This window comes from Mobula birostris, chromosome 20, assembly GCF_030028105.1.
Source record: "Mobula birostris isolate sMobBir1 chromosome 20, sMobBir1.hap1, whole genome shotgun sequence".
Lineage (NCBI taxonomy): Eukaryota > Metazoa > Chordata > Chondrichthyes > Myliobatiformes > Myliobatidae > Mobula > Mobula birostris.
Window position 1 is genome coordinate 19,042,550 of NC_092389.1, and position 15,744 is coordinate 19,058,293.

The following is a 15,744-nucleotide window of genomic DNA, read 5'->3' on the forward strand; positions in this document are numbered from 1 at the left end:
TGCTCAGGGAGATCATTAAAGTCTCTGCTAAGTCTTGAGGGCTGTAATTCTTTCAGCCTACACTCTATCACAGACACACCCCCTATGTTCTCTACCTCCCCCTCTTTGCAACTTTAAACATGCTTCTCACTTTTCCATTTCTGATTTTGAATCAAAATGCCACCTCAGTTTCTTTCCCCACAGATGCTGCTTGACCTATTAGCACTTCTAGAATTCTCAGATTTTGTTTCAGATTTCTAGGGTCTACACTTTTTATACTGAACTCAAATATATTTAAATTCCTTAGGACCACTGCTCACTTTTATTAACTTACAAAGAGTTCCAGATTAAACAGCTCTAATCCTAAAATGGTATCACAGTATCACAAACCAGAAAAGACAGATCGAATACAATTGGCAACATTTCACTAAACAGTTTACAAAGAAAATGAAAAAAGTATATATTAGGCAACACGGTTTAATGATCTGGATCTTTCTGCCTGAAATAATGATGGAATTGGTTTCAATCATGATTTTTTTAAACAGAGTATTGTACAAATAGGTTTGGATATATGAATGAAGGAAATAAACAGTTCAGGTAATGAGTAAAGCAGGGAAGAAATGGCTGAATGATTCAAGTATTATTTAATTCCATCTCATTTTCAATGGATCCTTGATGTTCAGAAATTCACACAATGTTTCATAAACAACTCAATTAATGCACTCAGTCCTTCCACCACATCTCACAGTTTCTGTATGTATTTCAATAAGAATGGAGATCAAATTGTGCTTTGGAGATTAAATTCCTACTGAACATTATGTTATGATGGATGTTATTTGATTCTAAACTTTACTTTTTCTTTTGTTGCTAACAGATATTAGCATGGCATACACGGACTGAGAAACCTGTACTGGTGAATGAAGGGAAAAAAGGTTTCACGGATCCAAATGTTGAAATATAAATGCACAGGTAATAAAGTTAGCAGAATTCACATCCTTCTTTCTAGGATTCAGAATTGTCAGCATACTGAGTGAAATACACAATGTAAATGGAACGCGAAAAGAGTAACAACTTTCATTTATATAGTAACATAGCAAAATATCTGAAGATGCTGTTAAACAAAACATGATATCTAGCCACATATCAAAGTATTAAGGAATTTAACCAAGAGTTTGATCGGAGGAGTTTTAAGGTCTGAAGGACTCAGAGAGAGATGCTTCAGAATCAGTGTTGTTATAGAGACATAGAAAACTACAGCACGAAAATAGGCTCTTCAGCCCATCTAGGGCATGCTGAACCATTAATCTGTCAAGTCCCATCGACCTGCACCTGGACCACAGCCCTTCCTACCCCTCCCATCTGCTACCTATCCTAATTCTTCTTAAATGTTGAAATCGACCCTGCATCCACCACTTGTGCTGGCAACTCGTTCCACACTCTCACCACCCTCTGATTGAAGAAGTTCTCCCTCATGTTCCCCTTATACATTTCACCTTTCACGTTTAACCCATGACCTCTAGTCCTAGTCTCACTCAATCTCAGTGGAAAAAGCCTGCTTGCATTTACCCTCTTTACCCCTCATAATTTTGTATACTTCTACCAAATCTTCACTCACTCCTCTATGTTTCAGTGAATGAAGTCCTAACCTATTCAACCTTTCCCTATAACTCAGGTCCTCAAATCCCAGCAACACCTTTGCAAATTTTCTCCGTACTCTTTCAATCTTATTTACATCTTTCCTGTAGGTAGGTGACCAAAACTACACACAATACTCTAAATTAGGCCTCACCACAGTCTTATAAAATTTCAACAAAATATCTCAACTCCTGTTCTCAATACATTGACTTAAGAAGGCCAATGTACCAAAAGCTTTCTTTACGACTGTATCTACCTGTGATGCCACTTTCAAGGAACTATGGAACTGTATTCTCAGATCCCTTTATTCCACCACACTCCTCAGTGCTCGACCTCTCACCGTGTAAGGTATACCCTGGTTGGTCCACACCAAAGTGCAACACCTCACACTTGTCTGTACTAAATACCATCTGTCATATTACAGCCCATTTCACCAGCTGATCCTGATCCTACTGCAAGCTTTGATAGAGTTCCTCCCTGTCTACTACACCCCCAATCTTGGTATCATCCGCAAATTTGCTGATCCAGTATACCACGTTATCATCCAGATCATTAATATACAGTGACTATGAAAAGTATTCACTCCCCTTGGAAGTTTTCATGTGTTATTGTTTTACAACATTGAATTACAGTGGATTTAATTTGGCTTTTTTGACACTGATCAACAGAAGAAGACTCCTTTGTGTCAAAGTGAAAACAGATCTCCAAAAAAGTGATCTAAATTAATTAGAAGCATAAAGCACAAAATAATTGATTGCATAAGTATTCACCCCCTTCTCATATGACACAACAAATCATCACTGGTACAGCCAATTGGTTTTAGAAGTCACATAATTAGTTAAATAGATATCTGTTTCTGGAAACCTGTGTGCAGCCAAGGTGTTTCAATTGGTTGTAGTAAAAATACACCAATATCTGGAAGGTCCAACTGCTAGTGAGTCAGTATCCTGGCAAAAACTACATTCTGAAGACAAAAGAACACTTCAAGCAACTCCACAAAAAGGTTATTGAACAGTACAAGAAAATTTCCAAGTCACTGAATAATCCCTTGGAGTACAGTTAAGTCAATCATCAAGAAATTGAAAGAATATGGCACAGCTCTAAATCTGTCTACAGCAGGCCGTCTTCAAAAACTGAGTGACTGTGCAAGATGGGGACTAGTGAGGGAGGCCACCAAGAGACCTATGACAACTGTGGAGGAGTTACAAGCTTCAGTGGCTGAGATGGGAGAGACTACGCATACAATAACTGTTGCCCGGTGCTTCATCAGTCACAGCTTTATGGGAGAGTGGCAAAGAGAAAGACACTGTTGAAAAAAACTCATATGAAATCTTGGCTAGAGTTTGCCAGAAGGCATGTGAAAGACTCTGAAGTCAGCTGGAAGAAGGTTCTATGATCTGATGAAACCAAAATTGAGCTTTTTGGCCATCAGACAAAATGCTATGTTTGGCATAAGCCAAACACCGCACGTCATCAAAAACACACCATCCCTAGCATGGTGGTAGCTGCTGTGGGAATACTTCACTGCAGCAGGCCCTGGAAGGCTTGTGAATGTAAAGGGTAAAATGAATGCAGCAAAATCAGGGAAATCCTGGAGGAAAACCTGATGCAGTCTGCAAGAGAACTTCGACTTGGGAGAAGATTTGTTTTCCAGCAAGATGATGACCCCAAGCATAAAGCCAAAGCTACACAGGAATGGCTTAAAAACAACAAAGTTAATATCCTGGAGTGGCCAAGTCAGAATCCAGACCTCAATCCAATTCAGAATTTGTGGCTGGACTTGAGAAGGACTTTTCACTCACGATCCCCATGCAATCTGACAGAGCTTGAACAGTTTTGTAAAGAATGGGGGAAAATTGCAGTGTCCAGATGTGCAAAGCTGATACAGACCTATCTACACAGACTCAAGGCTATAATTACTGCCAAAGGTTCATCTACTAAATACTGACCTGAAGGGAGTGAATACTTCTGCAATCAATTATCTTGGGTTTTATTTTTGTAATTGATTTAGATCACTTTGTAGAAATGAGTTTTCAATTGATACTAAAGTGTCTTTTTCTGTTGATCAATGTCGAAAAGCCAAATTAAATCTACTGTGATTCAATGTTGTAAAACATTAAAACATGAGAACTTCCAAGGGGGGGGGGGGTGAATATATTTTATAGGCACTGTAGGTGACAAACAACAATGGGCCCAGCGCTGATCCCTGCAGCATACCGACAGTCACAGGCTTCCAGTCAGAAGCCCTTCTTAAAGAACAAAACAACATTAGCTGTCCTCCAATCCTCTGGCACCACACCCGTGGCTAAGGATATTTTAAATATCTCTGCTAGGGCCCCTGCAATTTCTGCATTAACTTCCCACAGGGTCCGAAGGAACACCCTGTCATGCTCTTGGGATTTATGTACCCTAATTTGACTTAAGACAGCAAACTCTTCCTCCTCTGTAATCTGTATAGGGTCCATGACTTTGCTGCTGCTTTGCCTCAGTTCTATAGACTCTGTGTCTGTCTCTTGAGTAAGTGCAGATGCAAAAAATCCTTTTACGATCTTCCCCATCTCTTTCAGCTGTACACATAAATTATCACTCTGATCTTCCAGAGGACCAATTTTGTCCCTTGCCATCATTTTGCTCTTAATATATCTCTTAGGATTCTCCTTCGCCTTGTCTGCTAGAGCAACCTCATGATTTCTTTTAGCCTGGTTTTTTTCTGAAGTATTCTCTTGTGTTTCTTATACTCCTCAAGTACCTCTATTGTTCTTGCTTGCATATACATACTATGCACCTTGTTCTTTTTCTTAATTTAGGCCTCAATATCTTTTGAAAAACAAGATTACCCAAACCTGTTATCCTTGCCTTCTATTCTGACAGGAACATACAATCTCCGTACTCTCAAAATTTCACTTTTGAAAGTCTCCCATTTATCAAGTACCCCTTTGCCAGAAAATGACCTGTCCCAATCCACACTTGCAAGATCCTTTTTGATACCATCAAAATTGGCCGTTCACCAACTCAGAATCTCAACCTGATGACCAGACCTATCCTTTTCCATAATTATCTTGAAACTAATGGCATTATCGTCACTTGATGCAAATGTTCCCCTACACAAACTTCTGTCACCTACCCTACCTCATTCCCTAATAGGAGATCAATTATCACACACTCTCTGAGACTTCCATGTACTAATTAAGGAAACTTTGCTGAATGCATTTGACAAACTCTTTCCCATCCAGCCCTTTTACAGTATGGGAGTCCCGGTGAATATATGGAAAGTTAAAATCACCTACTATCACAACCTTATATTGCTTGCAATGGTCTGTGATCTCTCTACAAATTTGCTCCTCCAAGTCCTGCAGACTGTTGGGTGGTCTATAATATAATCCCATTAATGTGGCCATACCTTTCTTTTTCCTAAGTTCTAGCAATAAAGCCTTACTAGATGAGCTCTCCAGTCTGTCCTGACTCAGCACTGTTGTGACTGTTTCCCTGACTAGTAATGCCACCCCCTTCTCCTTTAATCCCTCCTGCTCTATCATGTCTAAAACAACAAAACCCTGTCACACTGAGCTGCCAGTCCTGCCCCTCCTGCGACCAAGATTCACTAATGGCTACAGTGTCATAATTCCACATGCTGAACCATGCCCTAAGCTCATCTGCTTTTCTTAAAATACTCCTTGCATTGAAATATACGCAGCTCAGAACACTAGTCCCGCCATGTTCAACCTTTTAATTCTTGACTTTGTATGTGGGCTTAACAACATCTTGCCACACAACCACTAAACTATCTGTTCTGGCACTCTAGTTCCCATCCCTCTGCAACTCTAGTTGAATGTCCTCCCCCCCTCCCCGCCCCCCCCCCCCCCCGCCAACCTTCCCACTGGGATATTTGTCCCCCTCCAGTTCAGGTGCAGACCAACCTTTCTGTACTGCTCCTACCTTCCCTGGAAGACAGCCCAATAATCCAGAAATCTGAAGCCCTCCCTCCTGCAGCATCTCCTTAGCCACGTGCTAAACTGTATGGCCTTCCTATTTCAGGTCTCACCAGCACATGGCATGGGTGGCAATCCTGAGCTCAGAACCCTGGAGATCCTCTCCTTTAACTTGGAACCAGACTCCCTGAAATCACTTTGCAAGACCTCATTAGCCATCTTACCCATGTCATTGATACCGATGTGGTCCATGACCTCTGGCTGCTCACCCTGCCACTTCAAGTTGTAGACTTGATTCGAGATGAGATCCGAGATCTCAGTTGTCCCTGACCCTGGGCAACAAACCATCTGGGAATCTCATTCTTGTCCACAGAACCTCTTTCTGTTCCTCTAACCAACGAATCCCCTTTCACTTCAGCTCACCCCTTCTCCCTCCACCTTTCGTTCTGAGCCACAGAGCCAGACTCTGTGCCAGAGACCTGACCAGTGTGGCTTTCCTCTGATTGGCCATTCCCCCCAACAGTATCCAACCTGTTGTTGAGAATATCCACAGGGGTACTCTGCACTGGCTGCCTATCCCCTTTCACCCTCCTGATGGTCACCCAGTTACCTGTGTCCTGCACCTTGGTTGTAACTACGTCCCTGTATGTCCTGTCTATCAACCCCTTAGCCTACCGAATGACCCAGAGTCATCCAGTTCCAGCTCCAACTCCCTAACACCGTCTGTTAGAAGCTGCAGCTGGATGCACTTCTTGCAGTTGTTTCAATCGGGGACACTGGATGTCCCCCTGCCTTCCCACATTCCATAAGACTAGCATTCCTGCCTCTTGTCTGGCATCTCCACTGCTCTAAATGGACAATAAGAAATAAATATAGAACAATAAGCAAAAAAAATCTACCTATGGACTAGCCTCGATGAATCAAAGCCTCAACTCCCCAATGCAACAGTAGCCCACTCACACAATGGTCACTCCGTTTAAATCTAACTTATTTTAACTGGCCCTTGACAAGTGCCTAATTATGCGCAATCCAATGTCTCCTCGGGACTGTGCCGTGCAATATATGCCGACTGCCCCCGCTCGCAACTTTTAAACTCTTCTTCTGCGCAATTAAAAGTCTCCTCGGGTACTGTGGCGCGCAAAATGTGCCGACTCCACGCTCGTTTCTTTTAAAACTTCTCTCCCTCCAAACAATCCGGTGCCTCCTTGGAACCGGGGCACTCAAAATATGCCGAATGCCCCCACTCTCTTCTTTTTAAACTCAATCTACCTCCAAGCAATCGGTGTCTCCTCGGGACTGTGGCGTGCAAAATGTACCGGCTGCCCCCGCTCGCAATTTTTAAACAGTCTCTCCCTCCAAGCAATCCAATGTCTCCTCGGGAATTGTGGCGCACAAAAAATGTGCCGGCTACCCCCGTTCGCTTCTTTTGAACTCTCTCCCTTTGTGCAATCCCAAATCTCCTCGGTTACTGTTCCGCGCAAAATGTGCCGACTTCACGCTCGCTTCGTTTAAACCCTCGCTATCTCCAAGCAATCCGGTGTCTCCTCGGGACCGTAGTACGCAAAAATATGCCGAATGCTCTCGCTCGCAACTTTTAAACTCTCTCTGCCTCTACGCAATTGAATGCCTCTTTGGGTACTGCGGCGCGCAAAAAAATGCGCCAATTGCCCTCGCTCCTTTCTTTTAAACTCTCTTTTCTGTCTGTCTGTCTCTCTCTCCCTCTCTCTCTACGCAATCCAATGTCTGCTCGGGTTATAAATACGCCGCCTGCCCCAGCTCACAACTTTTAAACTCTTTCTCCCTCTGCGCAATCCAACATTTCCTCGGGAACTGTGGTGCGCGAAACGTGCGGACTGGCCCGCTCACTTCTTTTAAACTCTCCATCTACGCAATCTGGTGTTTCCTCAGGACGGTGGCGCGCAAAATATGCTATCCCCGCTCGCTTCCTTAAACCTACTCTACCTCTGTGCAATCCGGTGTCTCATCGTAACTGTGGCGCGCAAAATGTACTGACTGCCGTCGCTTGCGTGTTTTAAACTCTCTCTCCCTCCACGCAATACTGTGTCTCCACAAGACTGTTCTTATAGATGTTGTTATAATCTTGGTTAATAGACAAGATGGAGCTGTTTATCCGCTGACCGTCATTATCAGTAACTTTGTACGTTAGTCAATGTGGATCTAAGACAGATTTCCCCTGGGTCTTTCCAGGGCCCACACTAACGATGGTCGGTGGCAAATTACCCCTATGATGTGCCATTTGGTTTCTGAACTGGAGCTCAGATGGATCCGATTCAGCCACTGTTTACATCTTAGGTCAGGGATCATTAGATGTCTGAATGCCAAAAAAAAATTAAGGATTTGGGATCAGCCAGCAAATATGGGATAGAGGTGGAAGATCAGCAATTACCTTTCTGAAGGAACAGCATGATTGAAGCGCCAAATGACTTATTTTTGCTTCTTAAATAAGAATGAAAATTGATATAGGACAGCAAGGGCTGTTGTGTTTATGGATGAAAAGCACATTGGTGAATATAATAAGTGACACAAAATGAATGCTGCTGTTCACTATTTCAGCAGATCTGTTATATCTGTCCACTAGACTGCCAAGAGATTAAATACTTGGTTCATTTTTCTGCAGTCTCTGATCAACATATTATTTCACAGGATTTAAAGCACATTCGCAAGCATTTTCATTCAACTTATTTGCCTTTTTTTTCTTGCAGATGAATTGACCTTAAATCAGGCTAAAATCTGATTGCCCCATTCCTTCACCACACATACAATGGATTTAATGGTAGTGGTTTACTTTTAGCAAAAGCAAAAATTTTAGATGATGTACCTAATGTAACTGGACAAAGAATAATTAAACTGAAAAAAAAAGCACAGAGGAGATCCTTGAGAAATGATCTGTAATAATTGAAGTGTGGACTGCGACGTGTGATTTCACTAGGCAAGGCTCTATGACATATGACCAAGGATGCTAGATTCCTTTGTATGTGTGAGTATATCCCTGTAAAGTTGGCTCTGTTGCAATGTGTTCTGTTGCATGGGAAGGATGCATGCACTCAGTGTGAATTCCAAACCAGAAATAAACACCAGCCTTAAAAGGCTCCCACAAAGTACAGAAAAACTGTGAAGAAGACTGGCTTGTAGGAGTGACTTCTACAAGAAATCCTATCTGCCATTAACCTGAGGATACTTAAAAGAATGGAATGTTCTGGTTTACATACCTCGTGAGCCTGTTACTGTTTGTTTATTCTTTACATGTGTACGTATTGTATTCCACCTTCATTCAGACCATGTGAAATTGGACTCAAAGTTTCCACGAGGTGTGTAAAGTTGTCAAACTGTAGTGTTCATCTCCTTTTAGCAAGGGCTCCTTTGAGTCTTGGTAACTTATCAGTCACCACAACTTTAGTGAAAAAAAAAACACATCTTATTTCTTCATCTTGCTCCAAGTAGTGCATTATGCATATTCAGAGGGCTACTGCATTGAGAAGTGCATATACGAACCTTGATAATTTGTGTTAGTTAGCTGAGGAGAAAATGGGTACTGAAAAAAAAATCTGTGAATCAAGTCAGTCATCAAGGAAGGCTAGTTCAATGGAATGCAACAAAGATGCCTCCTTTACAGCTGAAGGTTATGCTTAATAGACATGACAAATGTACAAATACCTAAAGTTATGTCATTTAAGTGCCCCCACCTCATATGATATGACCACACTTTTACTGCTATGGTTGCCAGTCTCCCTGTGATTTTTAGTAAGAAGATACGATCCAGATTTAGTGATATCTAGTCTTTTATAGGTTAATGTGCACAAAACAAGATTTTAGCAGATTCAGCATGAGTTTGATTATATCTCCTGAATATATCGTTGGATAGGTGATATTGGAATTGCAAAGGTCATTCTGCTTCAGGATAAATTGATTCTAATCTTGGTGTATAGTATGCATTACCTTCTTTGCAATAAAGAATGCAAAGAGCATCTAACCTATAATTTAATACCTGAAAATATGCTTGAAACAGGAAAGCAATTAGAAAGGTCAATTTCTCAAGAAATTATACCAATTTGCAGATAGCAGGCATCTAATTATTTGTCCCACCTAAAAATTACCCTCCAATTTCTCTTATGATGCTTACTGATTAGGGCATGATTTCTATTTCTGTTCACAGTTTATATTACTATGGTGCACCTAAATTAGAGGTTGAATATCAATGAGAGACAAACAGTTTTCCATACCTTTCTTACAGATCCTAATGGTTCCACGAGTGAAATATCACAGCAACAGTTTATTCAGTTTCCTTTCCCTCTCCTTCTCATTCAGGGGAGAACATCTGGTCCAATAAACTCTTATTCAAAGTTGTTAACATCACTGCATCTGTTATCTGCCTGTCCTTCAGTAACTATTGGGTATCTGGTGGAACTGGCCTCACAAAATGTATGTCAGAATGTTCACTCAAGAGATCATGAAATGTTTAACTTAGATGGCATGCTGTAACATTTTTGTGTGCATTGATCTAACAATTTCAGTGTAGCAATAAAAAGCTGGAAATGCTGGAAATGCAGATCAGGCAGCATCTGCAGAAGGAGAAACAGCTAACATTATGGTGAAGGACCTGGGAAATTCTGTTTCTCTTTTGACAGATGTTGCCTGATCTGCTGAGTATCTTTAGCATTTTCTGTCTTTAATTCACTGCGGTTATTTGATTTTCATTAACTGTATCATAAAAGCTGTGCAGCAAACGAGTCCAAGTCAGAACCACTGCAAATCTTTTGGATCAATTGTATTGAAAAGTTTAACTTTGGCTCAAACCCATGAACTGGTGTGTTTTCTTGAAAAAAGTAAAGAATCTTAGCACAGTATGAAATAAGAATCACGAAGCAACAGGGTGCCATATTAGTTAACAGGTTAATGGTTTAGTATGAAAGTCCACTGAAATCTGTGTTAACAGGAGCAGTATCATTAGCAATAATGCACAGTGCAGTTTTAAGTGTGTCAAGTCTTTTTGATTTTCTTTGCCCTTTGTGTACCAAAATCTAAGAATCAATTACTATTATTGACATTTTATTCAGTAAATAATATATTTTTTCTCCCAATAGCAGATTTCTTCCATTCATTTCATGGGGGGGGGGGATGTATTAATTGTGACATGTTTAATTCAGCACTGGCTAAGTGTAATCTCCCAGCCTGTTGGCTAGGTAGACTTGAGATTCTCTCATTGTCTCCTTCAACTCTAAAGGAATCCACAGGTGCTGAAAGAGATGATGCTGACTTAGGCTCACACCACCTCTGGGCAAGAGGACTTTCATGTGGCAAGTTCTATCATTAGCACCTTAGTGGGAATAGGGCATCCAGACTTGTACATTTGGATACATTTCCAAGTTAACCAATTATTGTACATTGTAAATGATAACAACTTACTCCCTTTATAGAGTGCACATATCGAGGATGTTTGTATTCCAGTGTAATCAGTCTGGAGCCCCAGACAATTAATAGACCCATCCAAATGTTACATATTACTGATCATTTCCTCTATTGATTTTAGCAATTAGAAAACCATGTGCCACCTGTATTTCCAATATACAATCCAGAATCCTCACTATAATTACGGAACTTGGAAACAATCTCTTAGATTTTAATTGTGAACCAGCTGTGGCTTGCCTTAAAAGAAAATGTGCAGGACAAGAACTGAACTTGTTTTGGTTTCTATGTCTTTGGCTGTCCAAGTAAAACCGCTTACCTAGATCTCAAAACACCATGGTAAGATTTCTCTGGATTTTGAAAACAACTTACAATTTATATTAGTGCCGAGTTTCTTGTGAGCATTAAACCTTCCAATGTCTACTTAGCAGAAAACCATAGGTGAGGGCACAGTTGTATGAAAACAACACATTTTAAATTAACTTGCTGGACTCCACTGTTATAATTTGGATTATATGACAGCAATAAGCTGGACGAACTCAGCAGCACACAAAAATATTTCAGTACAACCATTTTGATTCAAGATTATGGATATTTTAGCACCAATAAATCATCAAAGTACATTCCTCCTCCCCCCCCCAAAAAAAAAGAAGATACCTCAGCTTATTCAGTCATTGTAACAAATAAGCAGGTGCCACTGTAACTTTGGACTTCATTGCTTTTGTGAAATCTTGTAGACTTTTCACTTTGGTGTTTCCTCCCATACCCAAAGACGTGCGTTGCCAGACTACGGACCCACAAGAGAACACAGATGCTGGAATTTGAAACAAAAAGCCTCCAGCAGTTTTTATTTTTGCCTAGGTTAGTATGCTAATTGACCTGGAGATTGTCCCTGGTGTAGAGGTAAGTGGTAAAATCTGTGAAAATTGACAGGAATGTGGAAAGAATAAAATGGTTTGAGTGTGGAATTAGTGTATGTGGGTGCTTTATCGTTAGTGTGGATCCGTTGAGCTCAAGGGCCTAATTAGGCTTTTCAGTTTTATAACTCAAGTACGTGGTAGGTCATGCAGGATGTCTGAACAGAAAATCGTTACTATTTCAGACTGCTGACCTTTAATCAGAACCTTGCTGAAAAACGTAGAGGATCAGAGATGTTCCAAAGTAATACTGAAAACATGGCAACAGATAAAATTGAGCAGAGAGGTGGTATCAGAGTAAAGTGGAACACAGAATGCAATTGTACAAGAATTCAATAGTTGAAGTATGTGATTTCTGATGGCCAAGAGGAAGAACAAAAACTTTCTGTTGAAGGACCCAAGACTGAGAAGGATAAAGGGAACTATGGGTTAGAACGACTCTGAGAGAGAGCTGATCAGGGTTGTTGGGGTGCGGACAAGACCATGCATGGGCATTACGTATGGATCTCAGGATGTAAAGGGAATAGCAATTCAAGAAATTATATCCTTCAACAATAAAGTGTAATCATTGGTGGATCCAATCCTTAGAGATGGAATTTCATTTGTAAGACTGTGGAATAACAGAGCCGGAGACAATTCTTAAGAAAACACACATAGGTACATGAGCGAACTTTGGTCAACAGTTTATCGGAAACAAGAATGGAAACCAACAAAGGTGAACACAGTAAAGAAAACAAATGGAAATTCCATCAAACAAAGCAGCAAACCATCTTCGTGGTGGACATTCATTCCTGGAAGAAAAGCAGCAGTGAATTTAACAGCAATTAGTTCTGATGAAGGGCCATCAGACGTATCGAGTGTTCCTCTTCTCCATGGACCTGTTGATCATTTCCAGCATTTGTATTTCAGCAACTGAAGTTACTTTGGACTTTAAGTAGCTTTTTAAATTAATTGTGTCCTTTCAAGGATAATGCAAGAGAAAGGAAAGTCATCACTAGGAATTTTATAAGAAATACACTATATACATTAAGCAAACTTTCTTAACATATTCCCATTATACTAGAAAACATTACATTGTACATTGTTCCTTGTTAAATGAATTGGGTCATATCAAGGTTCTACTGTACAAAAGTAATTGCTTCTACAAACTCCATTTCCAGAAAAGTTAGGATATTTTCCAAAATGCAATAAAAACAAAAATCTGTGATATGTTAATTCACGTGAACCTTTATTTAACTGACAAAAGTACAAAGAAAAGATTTTCAATAGTTTTACTGACCAACTTAATTGTATTTTGTAAATATACACAAATTTAGAATTTGATGGCTGCAACACACTCAACAAAAGTTGGGACAGAGTTAAAATAAGATTGAAAAGTGCACAGAATATTCAAGTAACACTGGTTTGGAAGACTCCAGATTAAGCAGGCTAATTGGTAGCAGGTGAGATATCATGACTGGGTACCAAAGTAGCGTCCATCAAATGCTCAGTCTTTGCAAGCAAGGATGGGTCGTGGCTCACCCCTTTGTGCCAAAATTCGTGAGAGAATTGTTAGCCAGTTCAAAAGGAACATTTCTCAATGCAAGATTGCAGAGAATTTAGGTCTTTCAACATCTACAGTACATAATATTGTGAAAAGATTCAGAGAATTCAGAGACATCTCAGTGCGTAAAGGGCAAGGGTGGAAACCACTGTTGAATGCACGTGATCTTCGAGCCCTCAGGCGGCACTGCCTAAGAAACCGTCATGCTACTGTGACAATTATAGCCACCTGGGCTCGGGAGTACTTCGGAAAACCATTGTCACTCAACACAATCCGTCGCTGCATCCAGAAATGCAGCTTGAAACTGTATTACGCAAGAAGGAAGCCATACATCAACTCTATGCAGAAACGCCAGCGAGCTCTCTGGGCCCGAGCTCATCTCAGATGGACCGAAAGACTGTGGAACCGTGTGCTGTGGTCAGATGAGTCCACATTTCAGCTAGTTTTCGGAAAAAACGGGCGTGGAGTTCTCCGTGCCAAAGATGAAAACGACCATCCAGATTGTTATCAGCGAAAGGTGCAAAAGCCAGCATCTGTGCTGGTATGGGGGTGCATCAGTGCCCACGGCATGGGTGAGTTGCATGTATGTGAAGGTACCATTGACTCTGAGGCATATATTAGGATTTTAGAGAGACATATGTTGCCATCAAGGCGACGTCTCTTCCCGGGACGTCCATGCTTATTTCAGCAGGACAATGCCAGACCACGTTCTGCACGGGCTACAACAGCGTGGCTTTGTAGACACAGAGTGCATGTGCTTGACTGGCCTGCTGCCAGTCCAGATCTATCTCCTATTGAAAATGTATGGCGCATCATGAAGAGGAGAATCAGACAACGGAGACCACGGACAGTTGAGCAGCTGAAGTCTCATATCAAGCAAGAATGGACAAAATTTCCAATTGCTAATCTACTACAATTAGTATCCTCGGTTTCAAAATGATTAATAAGTGTTATTAAAAGGAAAGGTGATGTAACACAATGGTAAACATGCCTCTGTCCCAACTTTTGTTGAGTGTGTTGCAGCCATCAAATTCTAAATTTGTGTATGTTTACAAAATACAATTAAGTTGGTCAATAAAACTATTGAAAATCTTTTCTTTATACTTTTGTCAGTTAAATAAAGGTTCACGTGAACTAACATATCACAGATTTTTGTTTTTATTGCATTTTGGAAAATATCCCAACTTTTCTGGAAATGGGGTTTGTATTTAAACAATAATGAACATCAGGAAAGGCATCTGCACTGGTTCATTTCTTTTCAGGAATACTTGTCATTTATACATTAGACTATTACCAAGTTTCACAAAATTTCATTGAACTTTAGAGAGGATATGCAAAAAGGTTTAGGAATTTTTTTAAAAAAATGTAACATCCACAAAGCATTTATTATTTGTAAAATTGCATTTGGAAATTTACTTCCCCTACCTACTCTCCCCACATTAACTAATTAGTGTCATAATCAACGCTTGGCAATGGAAAAGCAAGTCTGGTCTGAATTCCTACTTCCCATTACTATCTGCTGATCGTGTGGCTACAAATTAGGTACGGTGTTGAAGTCTCAAAATTGAAGCCATTGGGCTTCTCATGAGGAATTGCTGTGTGAGTAAGGCACAATAAGGGTTTCCTGCTTTGAAACCAGAAATATACAAGGTGGGATTGGAGAAGTGAGAGTGAGAGATCAAACCCACTCATCAACAATAACCATCTAAAAAATTTGGTTACAGGTGTGTTAGTGCTCACTCATCACATAATTTTAAGGAGAAATGTGCTTATCCCTCCTAGAGTTGATGAATTTAAATTTTTGCACATACTGCTTGAAGCTATACACGGCCACAGAGGTTCCCAACCTGGGGTCCATAGACCATTCAGTTAATCGTAAGGCTCCCTGGCATAAAAAGGTTGGGAACCCCCGCACATCTAAGATGGAGAGAAAAGGAGGAAATGGATGTAGTGCAGAAACCTATGTGAAAGATAATTAAAAATGATAGAATTAAACAACATTAAGTCACATAAGGTATTAATTGTGAAATGGCAGAGTAAGGACTTGTATTTTGAAGACACAAGAGGCTGCTGGTGCCAAAATCTGGGAGGGAAGTGTCGACTATCCATTTCCCTCCATAGATGCTTCCTGACTTGCTGAGTTCCTCCAGCACTTTGAGTGTGCTCCAATATTTTGAATCAGAAATAATCAGCTTTCAGAATTATCAGGGAAACTTTAGCCTTAGAGTCCTGAACTGGTGCAACTCCAGTCTTACAGTAATGTGGCCAACTCTGAAGTGCAACTGAAAATGAGCAACAAATACTGACTTTACCAGCA

At 40.5% G+C, this 15,744-nt stretch overlaps 1 protein-coding gene across 1 annotated transcript in view; it reads left to right on the forward strand.

Moving 5' to 3' along the window:
* LOC140185089 (galactosylgalactosylxylosylprotein 3-beta-glucuronosyltransferase 1-like) overlaps positions 1-15,744 on the forward strand; it is a 212,040-nt gene that overhangs the window by 184,003 nt on the left and 12,293 nt on the right. Inside the window, exon 6 of the mRNA XM_072238346.1 lies at positions 854-948. Coding sequence (XP_072094447.1) covers positions 854-940 — 87 coding nt within the window. The 3' untranslated portion in view covers positions 941-948. The remainder of the gene's footprint in view (positions 1-853; positions 949-15,744) is intronic.